General features: G+C 35.2%; 4 protein-coding genes across 4 annotated transcripts; 2 read left to right on the top strand and 2 right to left on the bottom strand.

The window, feature by feature from the left end:
• Positions 1 to 6,769: 6,769 nt before the first annotated feature.
• On the top strand, positions 6,770 to 8,319 carry LOC137735191 (membrane-associated kinase regulator 5-like). Its single transcript, XM_068474590.1, has 3 exons — positions 6,770 to 7,725; positions 7,820 to 7,882; positions 7,992 to 8,319. The coding sequence occupies exons 1-3, from the start codon at positions 6,828 to 6,830 to the stop codon at positions 8,066 to 8,068; spliced, it is 1,038 nt and encodes a 345-aa protein (XP_068330691.1). The 5' UTR covers positions 6,770 to 6,827; the 3' UTR covers positions 8,069 to 8,319.
• A 4,618-nt stretch (positions 8,320 to 12,937) lies between these two features.
• On the bottom strand, positions 12,938 to 13,591 carry LOC137734551 (late embryogenesis abundant protein At1g64065-like). Its single transcript, XM_068473797.1, has one exon. The coding sequence runs from the start codon at positions 13,589 to 13,591 to the stop codon at positions 12,938 to 12,940; it is 654 nt and encodes a 217-aa protein (XP_068329898.1).
• Positions 13,592 to 18,760: 5,169 nt separating this feature from the next.
• LOC137734550 (late embryogenesis abundant protein At1g64065-like) lies at positions 18,761 to 19,402 on the top strand. The gene has a single exon (XM_068473796.1). It carries the CDS (start codon positions 18,761 to 18,763, stop codon positions 19,400 to 19,402), a length of 642 nt encoding a protein of 213 aa, XP_068329897.1.
• A 2,459-nt stretch (positions 19,403 to 21,861) lies between these two features.
• LOC137734549 (late embryogenesis abundant protein At1g64065-like) lies at positions 21,862 to 22,431 on the bottom strand. The gene has a single exon (XM_068473795.1). The coding sequence runs from the start codon at positions 22,429 to 22,431 to the stop codon at positions 21,862 to 21,864; it is 570 nt and encodes a 189-aa protein (XP_068329896.1).
• Between the last annotated feature and the right edge of the window lie 2,666 nt (positions 22,432 to 25,097).

Here is a 25,097-nt window from a genome sequence, read left to right as displayed (position 1 = left end):
GGCCACCATCGCGCGATTCACTAAGGAATATAGAATTCGTCCCAACCACTGGACCACTCCGTGATAGTTAACGTTAATGGGTTGAATTGTTAGTTGTTAGGGAAGGTGATCAGTGGAGATCAAACCCACAATAAGGTGGATTGACATGATTATTTTTCGCCATCTGCTATACATAACGAATTAAAACAATAAAAAAAGGGACAATGACAAAGAAAACGCAATCAATAAAATTAAATTAAATAAAGGGATGTGATTTTAAGGTTATGTTTCATTCAATACTACAAGTGTTTTAGCCGTTTAATTTATACAAATATTTAACTCTTCTAATTTTAATCTCAGTTATTTGTTCACATAACATTCAATATTACATAGTGACACATCCCGACCGAAATCAAGGCATGCTGCCCGTCACGCGAGACCCATCACGGGAGTTCTCGTGTGAGTTCCCAGAAACAAAACCGTGAGGGTGTGGTAGGGGCCCAAAACGGACAATATCGTGCTACAGTTAAGTTGAATCCAGAATGTGGTAGGGGCCCGAACCAGGATGTGACACATAGCATTGAAGAAATTTTCTATGTGGAGGAAAGATGTCGAAATACACAGCATACATGAACCAAAGTAATTAGAGTAAGTAGACTAGTTTTGAGACGGTTGTGTGATTGTCTTCTTACATATAAGTTGGATCTTTCTCTTAGTAATTAGAGTAATTCAAAATGTTGTATATGTGTCTGTTGTACTCAATATTTGAAATATCCTGAATATGGTCGATATTTCCATAGAAGTATTCAAAAATTCAGGAGACGATATGGAAAGAGGGGGTGAGGTCCAAAACTTCATCCCATATCCACGATATTTCTAGAAATCAATAAATTTCCACAATATTTTCAGGAAATATCCAGTTTTGCAGACAATTTGCAAAAAGTTTGCAGGAAATATCCATGAGCTTATGTATTCTTTATTTTTTAAATTCTTTCTTTATGGTATTAGTTTACTTCAATAAAACTTGTATTGCTTTCATGACGAAGATTTCAATTAGGTTATGTATAATTTATTATCTTATTACTTGTCATTAGAAGGAAGTTTTTTCTTCTCAAATATCACATATCACACAGTATGTAATCATTAATTCTTGATTCATACGTGTGTTGTGGCTTTATATGACATTTCCTAAAAAATAATTTTAAATTTTCATGTTTTTGAGCAAATTTTCATCATTTACATCGCAGACAATCGATATCAATATCAATATCAATATACAATATATCCACAAATTTGTCTATCGATATTTTCACCGATACCGATATTTTAAATACATGTAGTGCTAATAGAACACCTATCATGAAGAATTGGCAAGCAATTGGAATATTAGAGTTTAAGTTTAGGTGTTTGCTGTGGTTTCACTCTTTTAAAAATCTTACCGAATACAAATTAGATGGAAATACAGATAAATATAAACTACATACAGATTTAGAAATATATGGAAAACTAATGAAAAGAGCTTGAAAACTTTGAGTTTCAACGATATGGACAAAATAAAGAGTAAAGTGAATAGTATTTGGATTGACTTTTTAGTGTAAAAATGTGATTTTTAGGTAAAATGAATAGTACCGCGGTCTTTTCGTTAAAACTTCCTAGAAAATATGCAGATAGATGTTACAGTTTTGAAGTAAATCAAGATTCAAAGTTGAGAGATACCCACCGATTTGGAGTTGGCAAAGCAACAATCAAGATGCCGGAGACGTTTTTTCATGTTAACGTTGGCAGGTTTCCGCCATGGGACATGCTTCAACATTGCGGTGGCGGGTTAGCTTTAATTTGAAATCCACTGCCGTCGGAAAGGCTTCTTCTTCCGAAAGAGCAAAATGTTTTGGAAGAAGAGTTGCCAATCATTTGAATTATTTTGTACGATGATTCTGGGAGAAATAAAGAATATGCCAATAGGCTATAGTTGTCAATAGAATAACAGAACCTCACAGAAGAATATGCTTTCTCTCCTTCTTCTCCCGATTGATTTAGGGCTTGTTTAAAACTGTTTTCAAAATGGTTGAATGTGGTTTTATGAAAAAAATGTTGAAACCAATCTTTAGCGCAAATGTAAAAGAATCCTTGAAGTTTTTCTGACAAGAAGCACATATGTAAGCATTTTGAGTGTTTTTAAAATGCAGAAGCATTTTTTCTATAAATGTTTTTAGTTATTTTAAAAGCAGTTTCAAACGAGTCATTAACCAACCACACTACTAGTTAGATAGTCCATTTTATTTATTTGCATTGTATGAAACTCAGATACAGTGTATTAAGAACTTGAGAGGACAGAACGGCTCTAACTATCATAGCAATCCATCAGTTTTGATAAACGACAATTGTTGATAACAAAAACACTACGCATTTCATTTTATTTGGGTCAAAATTGATGGAGAAATTTAAAACGATGAAGTAGGTCTCATTAACCCAAGCCCACTCTACAGAATTGACGAGAGTTATCTGGGCCGCAGACCCAAAGTATAAGTTTGGGGAGATAAACTTTGTAGCCCAATTAACAAAAGTAAAAGTCCAATAGAAGCTGCTGGCTGCATGGTTTGGGTCAACTTTGGATTCCAATCAACTCGTTTAAAATTTCTTCGATACGTTGGATATATCCGTGAAATATCGAAAATATCAGACAAAGATGTGGAAATGGGTGGTGGAAACGGGTCAACTTTGTGACCTTTATTGTTTTCTTATATACCAAGGATTGTATGTATTTATATCCAAAATTATGAAATACATGAAAATAAACAAATATAATTCTATTTGGTATCAAAGCAGACTGCCACGTTTTTAGCAAACTTCCATCATTTCCATCAAAGACAAGTGATATCAATATAACCTCCAACATTTCCACAAATTTATATATAAATATGTTCATCGATACCGATATTTTAAACACTAATATAAAATTTAGGGTTTGAACTCCTAAACATGAAGAGTTAACATCAGCGGGATTAGGATTAGACACCAATTAAACATGAAGACCCCACCAATAATTAAATTTCTTTGAGGCATAATTTGACTAGCCAACCACATATGAAAATTCTTTAGCAGACAAATATGAAATAGCTCTCGCTCACTCAAAAACCCAACACCCAAAACTCACATTAAGGATTTTTCGTAGTTTGTTCCACCTGAGATGACAACAAGATAAAAATTTAACATCTTATCATGGGTGGGGTTCACCTTCTTCTTTTTTTTTTTTTTAATTTTTTATAGAAACACCTACTTTTCTTTTGAACAAAAGGGAAACACCAACCAAACCAAGGATGTGCATTATCAAAAGATCATTTGACACATAAATTTACCCATCACAATTTTTCTAGTCTGAACTATTGAATGGTCTGAAAAATAAATGGTAAAGAGGGATTTCAAAAGTTTGACGGAATGTAGAATAATCACTGGGTGTAAAATTTTGCATTTATTAAAGAAGGAATCCAACCATCAACCGTCATCTAATATGATTTGTAAAATATAGTCTAAAAAATGGTCTCTCTACTCACACATACTATAATTGATATCCATGTGATGTGTTTTTTTTTTTTTTTTTAAAACTCAAAGTGCATTACCAGAGAAACCGCCAAAGCATGCCAAAAAAAAAAAAAGTCCATACAAAAGACTAACCTAGGAGAAAAAACCGACTATTCCTACAAAGAAAAAAAGTGCTAGGGGGATACTAGGAGATAGACACTGCAACGTAGGTTAGGGCGTCTCCTCACAAACACCATAAAAAAACCTTGAGGGTGTGTACAAGCGAAGATGTAGGTCTATTCACACAAATATAAACGCTCATCTCCCCCTTTCTACGCGACTAATATATTATTTCCAAATCTGATAAACTATATGTCATGTAAATGACAAAAATGTTGTGATTAAATCATGATTAGTAAAAGTATAGACTACAGAGTCAGCTTAAGCCTTTTATATTATGTCGTTCATACCACAAACCACAGACATATTTGCATTTAGTCGTTGGCTTCCATATTTACCTTTAAAGAAAGAGCTGAAAATTCAGAGGGAGATTGGTGTGGGTGAAGCAGTTTTAGGACCAAGGGATGCACAAGTTTGGTTCCTGCCCTTGTGAAAGGCTGTGACAGAGAATTTGGCAGTTGGAGCATCTGATTCTAACATGTCCCAATCCTCTTAACCCAGAATTTATTTTCTTCAAATGGTTGGAAAGAATATATAAAACAAAGTCATTTTTTGAGACCTAATGCTACAACTTTGTACACTCCAAGAAAGTATCTTATGCATTAGTTACTTCAATATGACTTTCACCCACTAGAGAAACGTGCTTAGATCAGAGTTGTTACTGTGTCGGTTTTTTTAAGTCAATCACACAGATTGCATGCATTTTACTTGTTTTCACGTGACAATGTTTGATTAATTCGAAATACGATCAAGATAGCATTTTTGCTGAGAAAAGTGATATTCACACACTTATTTTTACATTTTCCGCACATTTGTTAATTTTTAGTTATTGATCTTCTTTAATTCATTAGATCTGACGGTCAGAAATTAAAAAAAATGTGTGAGAAATAAAGTGTCGAAAGACTACCTCTCGCTGAAAGGAATTTAGAGCATCACCTTGCATACCCTAACGAGTTTTTATATTCAAAGAGAGCATATTATAGAGCTACTTCTCAATGACAAAGAAGCATAACTCAATTGAAAATATCATTATTAGTGTGTTGGTATCTCAAATCAATCACACGTTGCATGCTTTAATGAATTTGAAGTTCAATACCTCACATACCCTGAAGATTTTGGTAAAACATTAAGTGAAAGAGTAAAATAAGTGAGGACCTTTCTCCGTAGTATTCTGCAGAATGCAGCCCCCATTGATTCACAAGGATGGCCGAGGGTCCAACACCACACAAAACCAATTTTACAAGTCAAAGCTTTAGTCTTTAAGCAGAAGAAGCGTGCCCCATCTGCACCCCAAGGCTTTTGCCTTGCAAAGAACCCCAATTCTCTGACTTCTCTCTCTGCAAAAGCAAAGTTAAAGCCATTGGAGTCTTTTCTTTTTGGCCTTTTCTCTTTCATTTTTCTTTCTCTTTTTTCTCTTTTGTCTTGTTCTTTTTGGAAATCTCGTCACCGTCCTCCATGCCAAAAATCCAATGCCGAAGAAGGAATTGAGATCTTTTTCAGATCTCGCAATCCAGAAGTTGATAGATCAAAAAATTTATACCGTTTAAGAGAGGAAGAGAAGGAAAAATTTGGACTCTTAATTTGTGAAAGGTGGGCCAATAAGATAAGCTAACAATGATTGTAAAATTTAAAAAGAGTAATTCGAATTTTTCAATCTATCTTTCACGATCCATCGACTTCAGACCGCAAAATATGGAGAGGATCTCGATTCTAGAAGTTGGATTTGTTAGATTGGGAACTACACCCTGTACTCAATTCACCATCACGCTCTTCTCCAAAAAAGTCCCAAAAAGATCATTTAACCAAGCTCGTTTCACTTTACCTTTTTTTTTTCCACAAGAAAAACAGATCATTTGACCAAGTCTATTTATAACTTTCTCACACTTTTGAGTTAGTTTTTCTTCTTTTCTTTTGGTCAAGTTTATCTTCATGAAATAAAATTAAAAACAAATTCAAAGGCTTTATTTACATTGTAAAGGACTTATAACTTAGTTGTTTTATGACGTTAATTTTTCCTTTTTTTTTTGTTCGGTTTTCTCATTAAGTTGATGAACTTTGTTCATTTTATACAAGCGATGCTCAACCAAAAACTAATATGAGTTACAAGAGTATAAAAACTTGTGTCTGATTTTTCCTTTTTAGTTGACTAGCTATTATCCACAAGTTTGTTTTGTCCCTTAAGTTGACTAGCTATTATCCACTATGACATAAAGATATTAAGATACATTTATTTTAGTCAATATAATTACGCTCGCGTCTATTAAACGATGGACTATAGTTCTTTGAAACAAAACAACTAAAAAGAAAAGAGGGAGTATTGAATTTTTGGCTTGGGGGAAAGTATAGAGGGATTCGTGTCCTCTTATGCGGAACAAACAAGAAAATCAACGTGTTCTGCAAATCAAAGTTCAAAGTCACAATGAGACGACAAGCGCAAGAGACCGGCGAGTGGGGGACAGCCATTGGATGAGAGAAAACCTCTGCATCATCTCATAATTGTCATCGTTTGAAATCAAACCTTCATTGTTTCGTAAAACAGTGTATGAATCTGTACATACATGTATAACCTTCATTGTCACGTGATGTTTCGTTTATGAATTTGTAAATACAAATATAATTTATATATGTTTATTTAATTAGCAAATAACTGCACCGAGTTAATTGTGATTATCTAAAAATTCGTTTGACAAATGTTTTTAAATGATTGAAAACAATTTAAAAAAAATATTTTTATATTTCAAAAGCAATTAAAATATCTGAAAAAAGCACTTTTTATGTTTTTTTTTTTGTAAAAAATAACTTAAATACTTTTTCAGAATTAAATTATATTTTTACTAAAAATTTATTTAAGAACTTTCAATTATTTAGAAGCAATTCCCAAACAAAAACAAAAGCAATCTCCCTCTCTCTAAAAAGCAAAAGAAAAGCTTGTTTTCCCTCTCTTTCTCTCCCCTCTGTTTTCGATGCTGCAGACGTAACGCCATAAAACGAAGTGAAATTTTTGATAAATCTTCTGTTTATTTCACTCATTTCCTCACGTTACCCCCTCCTGTCACTCGTTCCTCGTATAAAACCCCTCAAAACCCCACCGTTTCCTTAACCCCTCTCTCTCCACTCTCTCCTCCCTCCCTTCTTTCTCCTCCAAAGCCATGGCAACTCTGTACTTCCTCAAGTTCTGGAAACCCAATGCCTCCACCGGCAAACATCCAAATCCTTCCGTCGCAAAAGACAACGAGGTCGAAGAGGAAGAGGAAGATTCTTTCTTCGACTTGGAATTAAGTTTTGATATCATCCAAAGTTCACAAGAAAACAACATCCTCGACTTCAAACCAAAACCAAACACCTCCGACAAAACAGCCGGCGGCAAACCAACCCTTTCTCTGTCCGCTTCCGATCCCATTTCCAAAAGAAAAATCCTCCCTATTGAGCCAGTTTCCAGGCCTCCTCAGTCCCCCATCGCTCTCCTTAAATCCGCCCCAAAGTTCGGAGCTTTAAAGTTCAAAAATCCCAGACAGAAAACAGATAAAAAAACAGGGGAAAAAGCTGAGTCGGAGGTTTCGATGGAGTCCCAGAAGCAGAAAATCAAAGGAGTAATTGCGAAACAGCTCGCCGGAGAAGAAGCTCAAAACCCACCTAAGCTCACCCGAGAAAACAGCTCCAGGAGAAACGGAATGGGATTGCAGAATCTGAAGCCCGAAGACTCGAAAACAGAGAGATTTTCTAAGGATGTTCTGCAGAAGTACCTGAATCTAATCAAACCTCTGTACTCCAAGGTTTCCAGGAGGTCTACTGAGAGGGTGAAGCCTGCCGGAGACTCACCGACGGCGTCTCCGGCGATGCCGATATTCTCTATGTGTTCGCCGAAGAAGGACAAGCAGGGGAACTTTCCGGCGGGATTTAGAGTTGTCTGTAAGAACTTGGGGAAGAGTAAGTCTGCCACGGTGATGGTGGCGCCGCCGGTGCAACGGAGGGACGATTCCTTGCTGCTGCACAACGATGGGATTCAGAGCGCCATTCTACATTGCAAGAGATCGTTCAGTTCTAGAGGTATTGAGAGTTTCAAACCTTTCAAATTTTAAACATTTGTTTAATCTATTATTTGATGTTTATGAATTAATTTCGATTTTTAATTTGGTTTCAGATTCTTTGTCTTCACTGTCGCGATCAACCAGTGATTCTTCCTCCATGAGATCATATTCTACTGGTAAACATCAGTCTCCTCCTTTTTATTTAACCAATCAAAGCGAAGAAATTCAAATTCCAAATTTATTTTAATGGAAATTTACAGAAAATCTTCACAATTTTTTTTACAGATTCTTCTCTGTTATCACGGATTGCAAGTGATTCCCATGAAAAATCCGCAAGAATGTCGATCGAAGAAGAAATTTGAAGTTCTGTTCGTCGGATTTTAATGGGTAAAACGCGGGAAAAACTGAGGAACTTTATGACCCTCTCTGTTATTTTCTGTGTTTTCTGTAAAAACAAAGGAAGAAACGAAAACGAAAATATGAGGTTAGGTTAGGGTTGTTTTGGTATTTTAACTGCAAGCGTTTGAGCTATGATGGCCGGTGAGCACAACATATAGGGTTCACCTGTTGTTGTCTGTACAGTGACGTGTCATGATCTGAGAATTTTAGGGATCCTTTTTGGTTTAGGGTTTTTTACACTGAAGCAAGCAGCATCATGTTGCTTTTGAATTGAATTTGTGAGAGAAAATGGTGTTTTAAATCAATCAGAAAGATATGTGACATTGTCTTCTGGGTCCAGAGATTTTGATTTGACTCAATAAGTTTTTGCATCTTTCATTTTTTTGGTTTTGTATGGGGATTCCACTTTCCAGGAGAAATTGACGGATGATGGAATCAGATTCTTGTTCTTCAATTACTCATAAAAACTGGTAATTGGAAATCAACTTTGGTTATTGCCTGTAAATTGTCTGGCTATTAAACGGGGATAAGGATTGTCTGCCCTCTTACTTTTGGTGTTCTTCTGTGTCCTCCTATTAATGTGATCATGGTTAAGCTACGTTAACATTTTATATTACTATTAATTTTTGTTTTATTAGTTTTATAAAAAAAATATATATAAAATATTGACGTGATTTAATCATGACCACATAAAATAAGAAGGTACGGAAGAGAACCGGAAGTGAAAGGGAAACAATCATCGTCCATTAAACAGAGGTTCATTTTGTTGATACGTCAGGTCTCGATATTAGTGTTCTTAAAGTGAAATGTAAAGTTCATTTTGTTAATATGCCATTGATAAAGTCTCGATATTAATGTTTTTAAGATGGGATGCTAGGAAATTTTGCATGTAAGTAAAAAAATGAGATCTAATATTTAAATTGGTATTGGATGAAATTTCAATTTTCTTTACGAGGGATATATGTGTGAAGCTCAATAGCCGTATATGTTACGAAACAAATTGAATTTGTGAAAGAGGATTTATGATCATCACCAACCTGGAGAAAAATTGGTTAATTCCATTCCAACTGCATTTCTGCTTTTTGTAAATATAAAGTGCTTTTGGAATGCAAAAGAAGCATTTTATTTGCTTTTATTAAAATCTGATTTCGTTTCAAAGTGAACAACAGAAAAGCAGTCAGAAGGTGGCAGATGCTCTCTCTCTCTCTCTCTCCCAGTCTCTCTGACCACCCATCCCATCTGGTTATGGTCGCTAGGTTGGATGGACAGATTTTATTCAACTTTTGACTGCTTGTTGCAGCACCAGCAGGGGAGGAAGGAACTGCTAAAAAAAGTCGCATGTATTTTTTCCTCTTCTACTTACAAATTACCCCTCCACTTTCCAAAATATTTGCATTTTACTGTATTTCTTCCTTCCTGTATGCTATGCTAATAGTTTTATTGGAAAACTAACGAAAATGATTTGAAAATTTTGAGTTTTAACAAAAATGTCAAAATAAATAGTGAAGTGAATAGTATCAGGATTGACTTTTTAGTGTAAAATATGATTTTTCGTTAAAATTCCCTAGTTTTATTTGTTTTAGTTATAATGAAAGGAATTGAATTGTCTGTCATAATTTTTAAATTTTATAGTATTACTCCACTCAAAGGCAGATGTATGTTGTAACTAAGGTGGTCTTACCCAGAGTGCGATTAATATACATATGAAAGTCTTATGATGACCATTTGATTGTTTGGTATGAGTTTCTTTGGTGCCCATCCAATGCTTGATGTAATGTCTACTAACATATGTTGAAAGCACTCAATAGGTTGCGTTAAGAGTACTTGACAAATTCTCTCGATAGCACTCATCAGATTGTTTTGGCATATGTCGATATTTGGTTACATGTGCACAACATAGTTTGACTGACAACAACACACCCACCATGTATTCAACGAAATACCTTGGTGTATAAAGGGAAATTTTTTTGTACGCTTCGCACTCCATGTCTATCCAAAAAACACAAGACCTTGACACTAGAATCCCCCAATATTCAAATTTTGAATCCGTCACTAACTCCACTCTCCTCGCACCATTTCAACTAACTCTAAGAGCTTCTGTACGTTTAGATTTTGTCTAAATTAAGGAATATAGAAATTAATATTAGAATCCATGATCGAAATTATAACAAACCCTAAAATTTATATAAAATGATATCTGTAAATCAAAGGAACAAGGCATGTACTTGCACTGCAGTTCAAACACATAATTATGATGAGCAAGAAATGCCAAGAAAGACACCAAAATTTGTGGCCCCAAAATCCCATTTGAGACATGGATGCAAACTTCACGGCGAACCACATTGCAGACCTGCCAAAGAAGAAAAAATGACAAACAACAAAACCACATATCTCGGGGCACCAATTGAGACCATTATCAAGGGGAGCTGTATGACTGAATGGGACTGAAGTGGAAGTGTTCCTTTGGCCATTATATGAACTTGGAAATTTGAAATTATAAGTCACAAGTTTGGTGACTGGATGAAATGAGGACGTTAAGGTGTCAGTGTCTCAAACTATTCATGCCATATCATGTGGAATGCTAAAATTTATGACAAGAGATCATCACCTTTAACGTCTCTTTTTTCTTACAAGTCATTCTCGATGGGCAGATTCTACTTTAATTAAATTATATTTTGAGTTGTCTTCGACTCACCAAACTTGTTCCACTGAATGAAATGAACCATGCATCTGCAAAAGAGGATAAATCATGAACTTTTTCATTTTTTTTTTCAACGGGATACAAAGTATAGCTGGTTTTGCATTTAGAGTTTAGATCGACTAAATTTGTATTTTATGAAAGAGTTTAGTTTATAGATAACACGTATAATCAAAGATGGGAGGTCGATGCAATTTTTTTTTTTTGATATAATTATAAGCATCAACCACATCTGATGGTAGCACAACTATTAATATTTATGCTCTAAAATGATGGTTCCACACTTATATATTAGCAATAGAGATAATGTCACGTAGCTATGTACAAGCTGAGCTATCATAACTCTTATAAATTTATATTATGGTTCAATAACGCTCAAAACAATGTGAACAAAACACAATACAACACACCACAATCGATTTTTAGATTGCGTTTCTTGATACTATTACAATCAGAGCTATTTCATGTTCTACTGAGACAACATACTTGACGTGGTGTATTATGAGACTTCATATTTTTAAACAATATGTTACGCTTTCAAGTCATGGAAACAGTCTATTTGTAAATTAAGGATAAAGCTGCGCATGAAAAAATTCATCCCCCCCCCCCAACCCCCCAAAAAAAACCCTTGCAAAGCAAGAAGCCTTGTTTGCTTGGAGTCGTCCCTATATTACTCCTAATTTCCGAAGTTAGAACAAAAATTTTGATAAGTCGAGGCAAGGGCTGCCGTTCACTGCATTTGCACAAGTTGGAACAGCAAAAAGACATGACTTAGTTCAAGTGTTTCAATCAAGAAATGTGATTAATTATATGCAGATGAATGCAATGCACCAAGAAACACCACACAAACAAACACCCGACCCGACACCATATTTTCATCCGAGGACAATTAGACTTGCTGTGTTTCCTCCACGGATATTGTCATATGCATCCGTGTCCCTTGCTGCAGTTCACTGGATCTGTCTCAATCATCGGCGAGATTTTTGGAACGTTTAAACAATATGATAACACTATCCACCGTGTCAAAATACTGGCTCATGCTTTAGAAGGAAGCGATCGTTTTTTGGTCGGTAATCACTGTTTTAGATGTGCGCATAAATATTTCTGTTTGTGTCCTAAGTGAGTTTTGTATACGGATCAATTGTGGTTTGCAGAAGGAACTCGTTTCAATAAAGGAACCAAGTGCAAGCAAAGTTGTACTGAATAACCATGAACCGGTTGAAGTCAAGAATGAAAATAGCAGATTATGGGCTCGTTTGGATGTGCTTTTAAAATGACTGAAATCGCTTTTAGAGAAAACATTTTTGGGTTCTAAAAGCACTTTAAGTGATTTCTACAATAAGCACCAGTTATGTGCTTATTCTAGGAAACACTTTAAGTGTTTTTTCAGGATTTACTAACATTTTTACTAAGGATTGTTTCAAAAAATATTTTCACCATAAGCGTTTTAAGCCATTTTAAAAGCACATCCAAACGAACTCTATGTTCCCGACAACCCAAACTATTAGGCCCTAACAATTATTTTTTTCCTTATATGTATGAATTGTGATTTACACAAGGAAGAATGACTCGTTTAAAGGAACCAAGCACAAGCAAAACTCTACTGAATAACCATGAATTGGAAGAAGTCAAGAATATAAATGGCAGGTTGTGTGCCCGAAAGGCCAAACTCTTGGACCCTAACAATAAATTTTTTTTTTTTTTTTTTTTTTATATATTGAAAGGCCCATAAGACCACTAGAGCCCATTGGAGAGGTACATAGGGCTGAATTCTTTTATTTGGGCTACGTCATGGGTTCAATCAAAGTCCAAATTATATTCAGATAAGGGTCTTTGACTCACTCCTAATCGCACCGATAATACCTCAACTTAAACACATTACTAGATGTTGAATTCTAACACAAAAGACCTCAATGTAATTAGAAGTGGCACCATATACTTATAGATTGTATTTTCTAAATTTCCCAATACGGGACTTACATTAATTAACACCTCAAATCACTAATCACAACAAAGAATATTACATAGGAAACTTTATGACCGACTATAATGTATGTATAGCAGCAAAATGTCTTATATCTCACAAAACAAGAATAAAAATGAAAAATGAAATAAAAAATATACGTATGAAATATCACTTGCAGACAATATTTTGGATCGACCGCGTAGCAAGAACGATGTCCATGGTGCAGTTCATATAAGCAGACCTCTTCTTCTTGATCACCTTCATCAAATGTATCTTCCCCTCCAACCTAGAAGTGGACGTAAGCGGGATAATCCCCAAGCTAATATCACTCGCTAATTGAGAAGTAGCGTTCAGCCCATTCGAACTTAGGTCCAGAGAGGCCTCGACCTTTCTAGTCGATCGAGCCTTGGCACGTTCCTCGTACACATTGGTCTGTCCAATTTTTGTCCCCCTATAATCAAACTCAACAATTCCATCTTCGTACTTGAAGTGTCCAAAGTTGGTGTTCTTCACACCAAAATGAACATCCATTTCTAGGTTAAATGAAGGGTTCGTGACACTGTCAACTTCGTACTGACTAAGGGAGGCTGATCGAACCCGGAACTTAGGGCTTTTTATTTTCATGACGGTGAGTGCAAAGACTGTGATAACTACAACTTGGAGCACAGCAAATACAACAACGTATAGTAGGCACCTCATGCGCTTGTTTCTTTTCATCTCGGCTGGGTCTGCTGTGACGGCAGATTCTTGGTCGCTCCGAGTGTAGCTGTTTGCCAGGGGTGCCGAGGGAGGGGGAGATGTTGCTTCTTTCTCAGCTGCCATTTTAATTTCTTTCAATTTGTAGCTTCCCAAAGTTTTTGTTTTATGGTTTTCTGTTTTCTAGGGTTTCTGTATATTTGTTTGGTGAGTGGAAGATAGATAATGTTGGTAGTTTTGATTAGCAAGTATTTATAGATATATGAAAGGAGGATTAAGAGTGCACTTATTTTGAATGTGGGATCAGCAAAGGTCCTCTGTCTTGCCATTTTCTTGTCACAAACGCGGAAGCCGGCTTTGAAGTTGGACTTCTCGCAGGCACGTGATGGTGACTTGTACGATTCATTACTTTTCAAACAAGATTACCACTTGCAAAAGCAATTTTTATTTTATTAATAAGCATACAATTCGCACGAGGATACCAGAAGCCTAATGACATTGCAGATTGCACCTCATGCTAATTAGTAATTGTTGGCCTAAACATTACAAAGCCTACGTAGTGTGTATGTCGAGTAATTACAAGTTAATTGCGTCCTTTTTGTAAATGCGGACGTGCCAACTTGAGACATAACTCAGTCAGACCAGTGGAATAGATGTGGTGATGGTAGTGTCGAATGCGTTGTTGACTTCTATACCCTGAGCGACTACGGTTAAGGAAGGAACACCTCTCAGCCTAGGGTTGTAGTCTTGTAGAACCTGAAAGACGAGGTTGCTTAATTTACTGCGAAGTTCAAGATCTTCTACACCGTATTCAGTTGCTTCAACTATATTTGTGAGAATATATACATGCGCCGAATCGATATTAGGTTGTACGGGCAAAGACACTCAAAGGAAATGTTTATTTGTCCAAACTGAAGATCCTCCTAAATTGTTTGAGTCTACAAATTAGTTTTATTTACTAATCCAAATTGAAGATATCACTGGTTGTCAACAAATTTTTTTTTTACTTATCCAAACTAAAGATGTGTTAACGAGAGGGTTAGGATAGTTAGTATTTTTCTAAGGGTTATAAGAAGAGTTTCACATAGAGCGAGAGTTTTCGAGTAGAGCGTTTTGAGTTGTTTGTTGAGTTGAAGGGACTCTCTACGTTGCAAATCCTTTTATATTTATAGGGATAAATTCCGTGATGGATAAGTCTACCGCATGGTATAACTCCGATAATATTCAATTCTTATTCTTTAAATTTACTCAGAATTATTCTTAGCCGAAACTCTACCGCTGCCAAGTCTTGCCATCTTCGATTATTTGAACCTAGATTAATTATGCGATTGATTCAACTTTTATTCGCAAACGAACCCTAATTCTTAATATTTCCATTATCTAACAATTTTGAGTGTATAAGCCAATTGCGTGCAAAATCGGGTCCAAACAGTAATTAATCAAAATATTTAGTATGATGGTGCCCAAAAACGTTAATGATAATGTTTTTTTGTAATCATTATTATTTGGCCGTTTAGGTGGCTTAGTGGAGTGTTTGACTTGTATATTACTGGTTCTGGAAGTAGGAAAAGTATGTTTCGAGTCTTCGACAGAAAAAATAAAAAGTAGGACAACTTGCATAAGAGAAAAGGTCAATGACAGACATCAACTCGATAAGAAATGATCCCAAAGGCGTCTAATTAGGTATGATAAGTTCAACTGTGACGCGTTGAAAATATCATGATATGAAAACAGTTTTAACGACGTATTTTTATCTTTATATGCACTTATCAGTACCAGTATGAAGAATAAGTAGTCGTAGCCTGAGACGGGTCGCTGTCTTTTACGTCCTTCACTCAAACTTCATCCCTGCAACTTCTCCATCATTTTCTTGTCCTTCAGTGCCTAACCTCAAGATGTTTCTCCTTGTTTTTATATTTGTCCAAAATGTCTAGTAGAATAAAGATTGATCCCTCGAAAGTTTGGTTGTCATATGAAGTCGTGCATACCAACTGTTCGAGGAATTACCTATGTCATGAACCTGGACCTGTCTATATTAATCCATCCCATGTTAAAATCCTGGAACTATCCCTCATCGTAGCGATTTGAACTTCTATTGACCCTAAAAACTACCAAGCATACATTGCGCGCAGACTGAGTAATTAATAAGCTAACTACGTCATTCGGTTGTGTGCGGGGCATGCCAACTTGTCAGTTGAGTTTGGCTGGGGAGTAATATGTCGATGTTGCGTTGGGCGTGCTGCTGACTTCTCGATCTTACAACTGTGGCCGATGAAGGAACACGTCTTGGCCTTCGGGTTCTAGAGCCTGAAGATAAGCCTGCTAGTTCTGGGAAGTTCACAAATCATCGGCACTGGGTTCGGTCTCGGTAATTATATTCATGAGAGTATAAATACGCCGAACTGATATCAGACTATACAGACACAAATACTCGAAAGAGATAAATGTCTTGATGGCAAATGTGATTCGGTCGTCGGAATGCCGTACTCTAAAATGTGCTTGTGAATATCCAATCATAAAATAAAACTCGGCGTTCAATGTGCCGAGCCTAGTAACCTGTAACACCTTACTTCGCCGAAAAGGCTGATGAGATGACCTCTACCAACAAGGACTCAAAAATCCTTGTTGACCGGGACTTGGATAAATAACCAGTTGGTCTCAAAGCAGTGTTGTCTATCCAAACTGAAGGTGCTCATCAGTTGGCTGATTCTATGATTCCAGTGCATAAATAACCAGTCGGTCTCAAAGCAGTGTTGTCTATCCAAACTGAAGGTGCTCATCGGTCGGCTGATTTTACGATTCCAGTGCTGTCTATCCAAACCGAAGATGTCACCGGTTGCCTTCACAGTGTTGTTTATCCAAACTGAAGATGTGTTGGCGGGAAGAAAGGGGGAGAGGAAAAAATCTCAGGGTTGTTGAGAAGCTTTGCAAAGGGCAATTTTTGTGTTGATTTGAAGGGGTTTGAATGATGCATTTCCTTCTCTATTTATAGTAGCGAACCCCCTTCATAGCCGAACTAGAAATGTACTCGGATTAGAACTCTTCAACCCAATTTGAGAAGGTTTCAGCCAATCCTAACCCCTATAGGACTTTGAACCAGGCTCCATAACGAACTAGATTCATCTCCTAATTCTAAACATCTTTAGCTTTAAGACTCCTTGTTACATTAGGGTTCAACCACCTCACCCTTATCTAAACCAATCCTCCTCGAAACAGGATTCGGCCGATCTTGAGTGGACGACCCATGACAAGATTCTAGATGAATGCTACTGGGCCGAAAATGACTCTAAGGTCGGCCCAAAATATTATTTTGAGCCCAAACAACTTCATATAGAAAGATATTGTGTTTAGTCTTTTTGGTCTGGGAAATATATTTTTTCAAATATGTTATCTAAATTAAAAACACATACCACTCTCACTAAAATGAAAAGAAAAATACCATTTTACAAATTAGTCTCACACGTAGATTTCTCACAAAGATTTCCCATTGTGCATTAGCTTCTGTACTTTATGAGAAAAATTGCTGTTGTGTATTTTCGTAAGGCACTTTTAACAAAAGTACGAGACTCTTAAATCTTGCTTATACTTGATCCCATGCCACCCTTCCTAATACGAGAGCTTTCTAATTAGGTACATATATTGTTGGAAAATATAAAGGAAAGTATTTTAGAGATTTGATTTAATTAGTGATTTGAAATGATTTAATTAGGGATTTGATATGATTTGATTTAATTTGGTATAGGTTTCCTTGTCTTGTGGACAAAGGATTGTTTTGATTTATTTTCTAGTATTGCTGCCTTGTAATCTTATAAATACTTTCATATAGAGAATAATAAAGTATTGAAGTTGTATTTGAGAATTGTGAGATTGTAGAGAATTTCAAATTTATCCTAAACCCTTATTTTCAACTCGGTATCAAACCAGAGTTCAATTCTTAGTTGAACCTTGTTGTGAGCACTTCCCTGTGTGAAGATTATTTATGACTGTTAGAAGAAAAATAGAAGTTGAAGTATTGTTGTTGCCATGAAGAAGGAAAAAAGAAGAGAGAGGTTTTGTTATCGCTCCTCGAGGATGGTAAAAAAAAACAAGAATAATGAAAAAATTGCAGGAAAAAAGATTTGGTGGTTGGGGCTTTCGAAAGAGGCATTAGTTTCAGTTGGGTTTTCGAAAAGATTAACATTTGTTCCAAATGGACTTTCGAAAAAAGGTGTTAGTTCAAACATAACAAGAGATTTATTTGCTGCGTTTTAAAAAAAAAAGGACATTGGTTCCAATTGAATTTTCGAAAAGATTACCGTTAGTTCCAGTTGAGCTTTTGGAAAGAGGCGTTAGTTCCAAGGATTAAGATTTGTTAATCGGGATTTCGAAAAGAGGAATTTGTTCTAGTTGGGCTTTCGAAATGATGGGCGTTAGTTTTAGCTGGGCATTCGAAAAAATGTGTTAGTTCCCATGTATTGTGTTTAGCTGAGTTTTCGAAAAGATTGGCGCTAGTTTCAGTTGGGCATTCGAAAAGAAACGTTATTTCTGATGGATTGTGATTAGCCGAGCTTTCTAATGTGTGGTACCACATGAAAATGGGTGTTGAATTTACAAAATTTCAAATTAGATCTTATTTCCTTCTTGGCAAAGCGGGGTCTCGGAAGATATAAAGAAAAGTATTTTAAAGATTTGATATGATTTAATTAGGGATTTGATATATGATACGATTTGATTTGGTATAGGTTTCATTGTCTTGTGGAAAAATGATAGTTTTGATTTATTTCCTATTATCGCTCATTTATAATTTTATAAATATATCCTTATAAAGAATAATAAAGCATTGAAGTTGGATTTGAGAAGTGTGAAATTGTAGAGAGTTCTAAATTTAACCTAAACCTTTATTTTCAACTCTTAATATTTTCATTCGAATTACTTTATAGTATATACAATACTATGTATATAGATATAGAAGAGTACACGACGCGTGTGTGTAAATATATATTTTTAGATGTAGGAAATCTTTTTCCCCTCTCTAATAGGTTTGAAACCGTCTGATATGGAGTCCTAAACCCATATATAAATAATCAGAGAGCTTAATCAACCCACAGCACAATTTCAAGGAAAGTGTTTTCTTTGACCACCTCAATTTTCATTATTTAATAAAAATTATATTATATGCTTGATGACTTCGAACTATGTGACAATCTCAACTATAAATAGGCTATATAAGCTTATCTGAATCTTCATCACTTCCCAACACCGTTGGAATTTTCAATTCAAGCTGTTTGTATTAATCAAGAAATTAAGCAAATTAATATGGCAGAAAGGAATCAAGAGTCCTTCGCTTTCGCACCCTACGCTAATGGCCAAGCCATGGCCAGAAGCGATGCAGAGTCAGCCACAGACCACTCCCAAGCTTTACGCAAAAAGAAACGCATCAGATGTTTAGTGTACATTGCTGTTTTCGCCGTCTTCCAGATCGTCGTTATAACGGTGTTTGCACTCACCGTGATGCGTGTCAAGAGCCCAAAGTTCCGAATTCGCTCTGTCACGATTGAAGAACTCACTACTGACACAAACACAGCCAACCCTTCGCTTAACTTGAGGTTCATTGCTGAAACTACCGTCAAGAATCCTAATTTCGGACGGTACAAATTTGAGGAGAGCTCCATAACCGTTGTGTATGGGGGTACAGTGATCGGCGATGTTGCTATTCCAAAGGCAACGGCCAGGACTAGGGCAACGAGAAGGGCTACTGTAACGGGGGACGTGACAATGGCCAATTCAAACTTGGGCAATGATCTAAGTTCTGGGTTTGTGACGCTTAACACAATATCCACGCTAAGAGGAAAGGTTTATTTGATGAACATGATCAAGAAAAGTAAGTCTGCAGAGATGAACTGCACGTTCAATATTAATTTGACAGAGAAAGTGGTCCGAGAAATAAGTTGCAAGTAGCACATATAACACACACGTTACTACTGTTTGTGGTGAACTACAGAGTTTGTTGGTTTAGGGCTTAGCTTTTGCTATCAACGTTTGTGTATATTAGGGTTTTGGATGACCCTTGTTCGTTTGTGTCTCAGTATTCAATAAGGAGATAGTGATTTAGATAGAGACATCCATCATTTATATATGTGTTGTATGTCACATAAATATATTGTATGCTTTGGCTATACCCTCTTATCTTTGAACAAGTAAAAAAAAAAAAATGAAAATCCACCGCCTTTTTAGATATCTTTTAACATAAGGCAAATCATATTGATCCGAGGTAAAGCCAGGTAAACTAAATTTTTAAATTAAATTTGCAAATCAAATAATATGTCACCAAAATAAGAAATAAGCACATTAATCAACATTTAAATAATAATCCAATCGTAGCAACCACATCATTTGGTTTAAAAATTTAGTTTTCCTAACTAGCATTGCTCTTGATCCGAGTGATTTTTTGGTGTACCTAGAATATAGTTACAGACCTATAGAGTATTATTTTTTCACTTAACGTATAACTCATTAAATGACACCACATAATTTGTGTTATCAGTGCTTATAAAAATTTCTCTCTGAGTTGAAGACGATCAACCCACTAGTGCAATTTTCCATGTTTGTATTTTTTGTTAGAGCGAACTATTTGATATATGGAGGTTGAAATTCAAATCCAATTCAAACAGTCAAATTGAAGCCGTGGGAAAGATTAGGGTCCTACATATGATTGTTTTATCAACTTGACTCTTCCCTTTGTGTTGATGAAGCAAGAGCTTTTTGAAGATGCTTGAGGTGAAGAGTAAGCAAGGTATGGCAGCCAGTCAGTCCAGATCTGGCATAAATCATCAACTTTTTGAGCTGAAATTGATCATATATTTAACCAAAACAGGTATTCATATATTAATTATAAAGTATCATCTTCTTTGTAGGAGTGCTTATTTTAGAGGGGACTTAAAGGATAAATTTATGCAGCCTGATTATCTGCCTTAGATAGCTTTAGACAAAGAGGAAAATGGCAGTATTTGAGGCCAATAAATTTCTTAATGAGATTGAGAAGTACTCTTTCTTCACCTTTCTTTTTATAATTTAATTGCCTTACATGAAATACTAAATCCTCAAAACTCCCATGATATGGGTCCAAACTGCATAGAAGACATAGAATTTGTACATATGTCTCGGTGATAACTACCAAGGAAATTAGCCACAGGCGTGTCGTATTCGTTGATAAAGTACCGAATAGTAGGACATGTAAAGCTTGAGATGATTGCTTCCACTATGGAATTATGCTCCAATGGAAGCAACTTAAGGAGAATAATTTATCGTGGTCAGGAAATTCGGATCCAATAATGCTATGTTTTATTCTACGTGATATTGTATTATTGAACTAAGACATTTATAACTGTTGTTAATTTATTCTATGTAAGTTGCTTTTTAAGTTTAAAATATATAAGCCTGCAAAAACTAGTTTTTTTTTGTTTTTTGTTTTATATTTTTTTATATTATTTTTTTATTTATAAATGGGTCATGAAATCCAAGTGTGTTTGGTTATGTGAAATGCTAAAACAGTTAAATACTTTTATCAAATTCACGCAACTTTTCAGTATCATAATTTCTTTCGGATGGTTACCTACCTCTTTTTATTTTCCATACACCTCCTATTAATTTTTGTCATTTGAAACTTTTCAATTCATTCGATACGACAACCAAAAATGAGAGATGTGTATGGAAGGTTAAAAAAAGTGTGTGTGGATAGTACCACCCGTTTCTTCAACAGAAATTTGTATATAAAAAATTAGAAACCCGTTCTTAAGTTTGATAATGATATATATATATATATATATATATATAAATTTGTATATAAAAAATTAGAACCCCCTTCTTAAGTTTGATAATGATATATATATATATATATATATATATATATATATATATGCACTTGAACATGTCTAACTTTTGTATGCGACAATATTTCATAGGCAATTACTGCCAAACGGGCCATCTGACGTTACATGTTAATGTGGTTAACATAATCTTTTTTTCATTTGGTTAACATAATCTCCTTATAATTATCTATTCCAAACTTTATCAAACTATGAAAAAAAAAAAATCGACCTTGAATGTAGAGAGGAGAGCATAATATTTTTCTTATCAAGAGGTTGAAAAGTTAATGAAAAATTCGTTGCAAGCAAATATTGTACATCTCAAAAATTCAAACCAATATTATACAAAGAATGTGCAAAAGATGAAATTAATCTCCCATGCACAGAACATACATATATATTTCCCCTCCATATAAAAAAATTAGAAATACAAATTAATATTCAACAACAACGAAACTCCAAACCCATCAAGATGAAATTAAAAATTCCCAAGAAAACGCAATAAAAGAAAAGAAGAAAGAAAAAAAAAAAGTCAAGGATTAAATAATTTGATCACTTGCAATTCAATACGCGGACCATTTTGGCTTTAGTATCAAGATTTATGGTGCAGTTCATGTCAGCAGACTTCTTCTTCTTGAGAACGTTCAACAGATGAACCTTCCCATCCAACTTAGCGTACGCTGTCAAAGTCAAATTCCCAGACCTCAGATCGCTACTCAACTCAGAGTGGCTCGAAACCTTGTTCGAACTCAACGACACTACAACATTAATCCTCTTTGTTTTCTTAGCCTTAGCTTTTTCCTTAGCTATGGTTCCCTCGCCGACGTCGGTGCCTTTGTACGAGAAAGTTGCCTTGCTGCTCTCGAACTTGTAGTGTCCAAAGTTGTTGTTTTTTACCGCAACAACGGCATTGATTTCAACCTTGAAGGAAGGAGAAGAGGAGCTGGAGTTTGTGGCGAGTGAGTCGACTGCAACCGAGTCTAAGCGGACTTTGGGAGTTTTGACTCGGAGGACGAAAACCACAAAAAGGACTATGATGATGGTTTGTGCTATGATGCCAGCGGCTATGCACAGCAAGCACCTGTTTCGCTTCCGGCGAGAATCTTCGGTTCCGGTTGTCATAATGATTCTAGATCTGGTTTAGATTGAGAATGGGAAGTAGAGGCTTTCTTTTTGTTGTTGGTTTGGTTTGAAGGTGTTGTGGTTTACTGCAAGAGGGAAAGTGTATTTATTTATAATAGGGTTGTGGACCTTGAATTTTTTTTTTTTTTTTGCTATATTTTGGATGTTGGCCCTGCATAAAGATATATGCTAGTTGTTTACACCTTTTCCAGCTGAGTTGCCCTAACGTGTTTTTTTTCCGTTTTCCATTTTTCTTCAAATCTTTAGCTTATTTAGGATAAACTAAAATTTGTAAGACAAAGTATAAAAGCTTCTAATGTTTGAAAAGCGTTCGTAATAATTACTTGCACGAAATGAGTATTTTTGTTCTTTTTTTTTTCTTTTTTTACTAACAATCAAATAAAATACAATAAAAAAGTGAGCCATAAGGATTTTATTTGTGATATACTTGAAAAACAAATTGTAAGAGATAACGATAAAGAATGATTTATATTCAAAGCCATTCACCATCACGTTATTCCAAATAAATAAACATACTGTAAATTAATAAAAATGAGAGGAGTTCGATTCAGAATTATGGTTTTAGATATCGCAAGGCGTGGTGTGAGTTAGCAATCAAAAGTATATAGCAATTACCTAACCTAATTCCTATTGGGCAACTAAGTCAAATGACAGTGTGTGTTGAGCTCAAAGTGAGACAGAGAATCAGATAAATGAGTTTGAAATGTCACATTTTGTGAATCTGTAATACTTCACGTAGAAGGCATGATGCATCAGGTATTACTAGGACGAAATTGCTTGGCTCAAGTTTGAAATATTCGCAGTTTGAAGGGATGACAAGCTTCCCGTGATACTGGGAAAACAAAAAGGTCCTATTATATGTTTAGAGGCCAAAGTGATTTACATTTTTATCAGGGAACTCGTTATAGATTTACTTTGTATCAAATTTCAACGAGCCGATGCTGATGAAGTAATACGAAATTAGATGGACTAAGTGATTAAATTTAAAACTCATTTATATATCATGAATAAAACTCATGTTTGATATAAACTCTCTTACAAGTTACAAATACATGAAGATCCTTCTAGGATGGATTAAATTCATCCAACGATGCGAAACAACTCGGTTCTCTTTTTTAAAGCCAAAATGTCCATAAAAAATCGTCAACTAGGCAATATTTAATTCAGGAAACTTTGTATGGTAGAGTACCACCCTGGCCAGTCTAGCTAACTAATTATAATATCCGAACAAGGACACAATTTCCAGGCGCACCAAGGTAGCATATATCAAATATTATCATAATGTACATTGGGAACAGATCCATGATATTATTTTTTTTACATAATTTTTTACACATATTTTTATAAGATTTACTTACTAATATATTTTAACAATTTAAATGGTAAAATACTAAAGCCTAGTTGTTATTTTCAGTCATTTTCAATCGTTATCACATTAATTGGGATTATTTGACTTAATCAATCGGCCTTTGGTGGCTGGTCTTCTACGGCGGCGAATTGGTCCCTACCATGAACGTAATATTCGATGCTAAGCTTCATGATATAAATAAAGTATCTGGGGAACAATATTCTTATAACAGTGAATTGCACGCAGATATTTGCTAATTTTTACACAATATAGAATCTACCACCATCGGCTCTTTGTTTCTTGAGATCCAAGACGTGTGAATAAATGTTTATCAATTTTTGCAAATACAGAGAAAGAGATCCAAGACGTGTTCGTGATTGATCTTTTCAATTATGCCGAATATTATAATTATTGTTTGATATTTTTATATGATTATTGTTGAATGAATATGTTAAAGGTCAATGAAGTGCATTTCTGAGTTATCTTCCATGAAGTTTTAGCTCTATATAATTTAATTAATCCTCCAAATTACAAAGAAAAACACAGATAATGTAGGACGGTTATAAATGCTTCCATGACAAGCATATTGAAATTTTAATATAAACGCAAGTGTTTCTTAAAAAAGTATTAATTTGAAATGTAAAGCACTTCAAGCGAAACGTTTTTAACTTTTTTTTGTCAAACATTGTCATAAGCATTTTTTTGTGTTTTGAAAACAATTTCAATTATGTTAAAATATTTTCAAACAAGTCTTAACATTAAGATGTAACATATATAACTTGAGAATCCCCAAAAAGTTTTCTTCTTGAATTAGGAAATTTTGAGGTAAATCAAGTTTGGATCAGTCACAAACCAGGTTCAGTTTTTTACACATACTTTTTGTTTTGTTACAAAAGCCTTCATGGGCTGTTTTTTTCTTTTTCTATTCTTCTCTTTTGAGGTGATCCTAGCTCCCAACTTGTATCTTAATCCATTTTTCTTGTCTTGTCCAGTCCAACTGTACTTGTCGTCGTTGTCGAAGCGAACACTTCTCCCAATCTGATGCCTTCTTGGTTGAACTTGAAGATGCCCATGTGCTTTTGCATTCTGGCAAAATATATGATTAGTGATAATCCTGCTACTTAATTGACATTGACAGACTTTCTTAACTCCTAAACCAATAATGTCATATATAAATCGTCAAATTAAAGATGCGTATCAAGAAGAAGGTCCAAATTAATCCAAATAAAGAGCAAAAAAAATTGGAAGGACGTTGGGGGTGAGGGGGCGCTAGCTTGGGGAGATTAGGGTTTATTCT

This window comes from Pyrus communis, chromosome 5 (assembly GCF_963583255.1).
Source record: "Pyrus communis chromosome 5, drPyrComm1.1, whole genome shotgun sequence".
Lineage (NCBI taxonomy): Eukaryota > Viridiplantae > Streptophyta > Magnoliopsida > Rosales > Rosaceae > Pyrus > Pyrus communis.
This window is presented reverse-complemented; position numbering and strand designations above follow the sequence as displayed.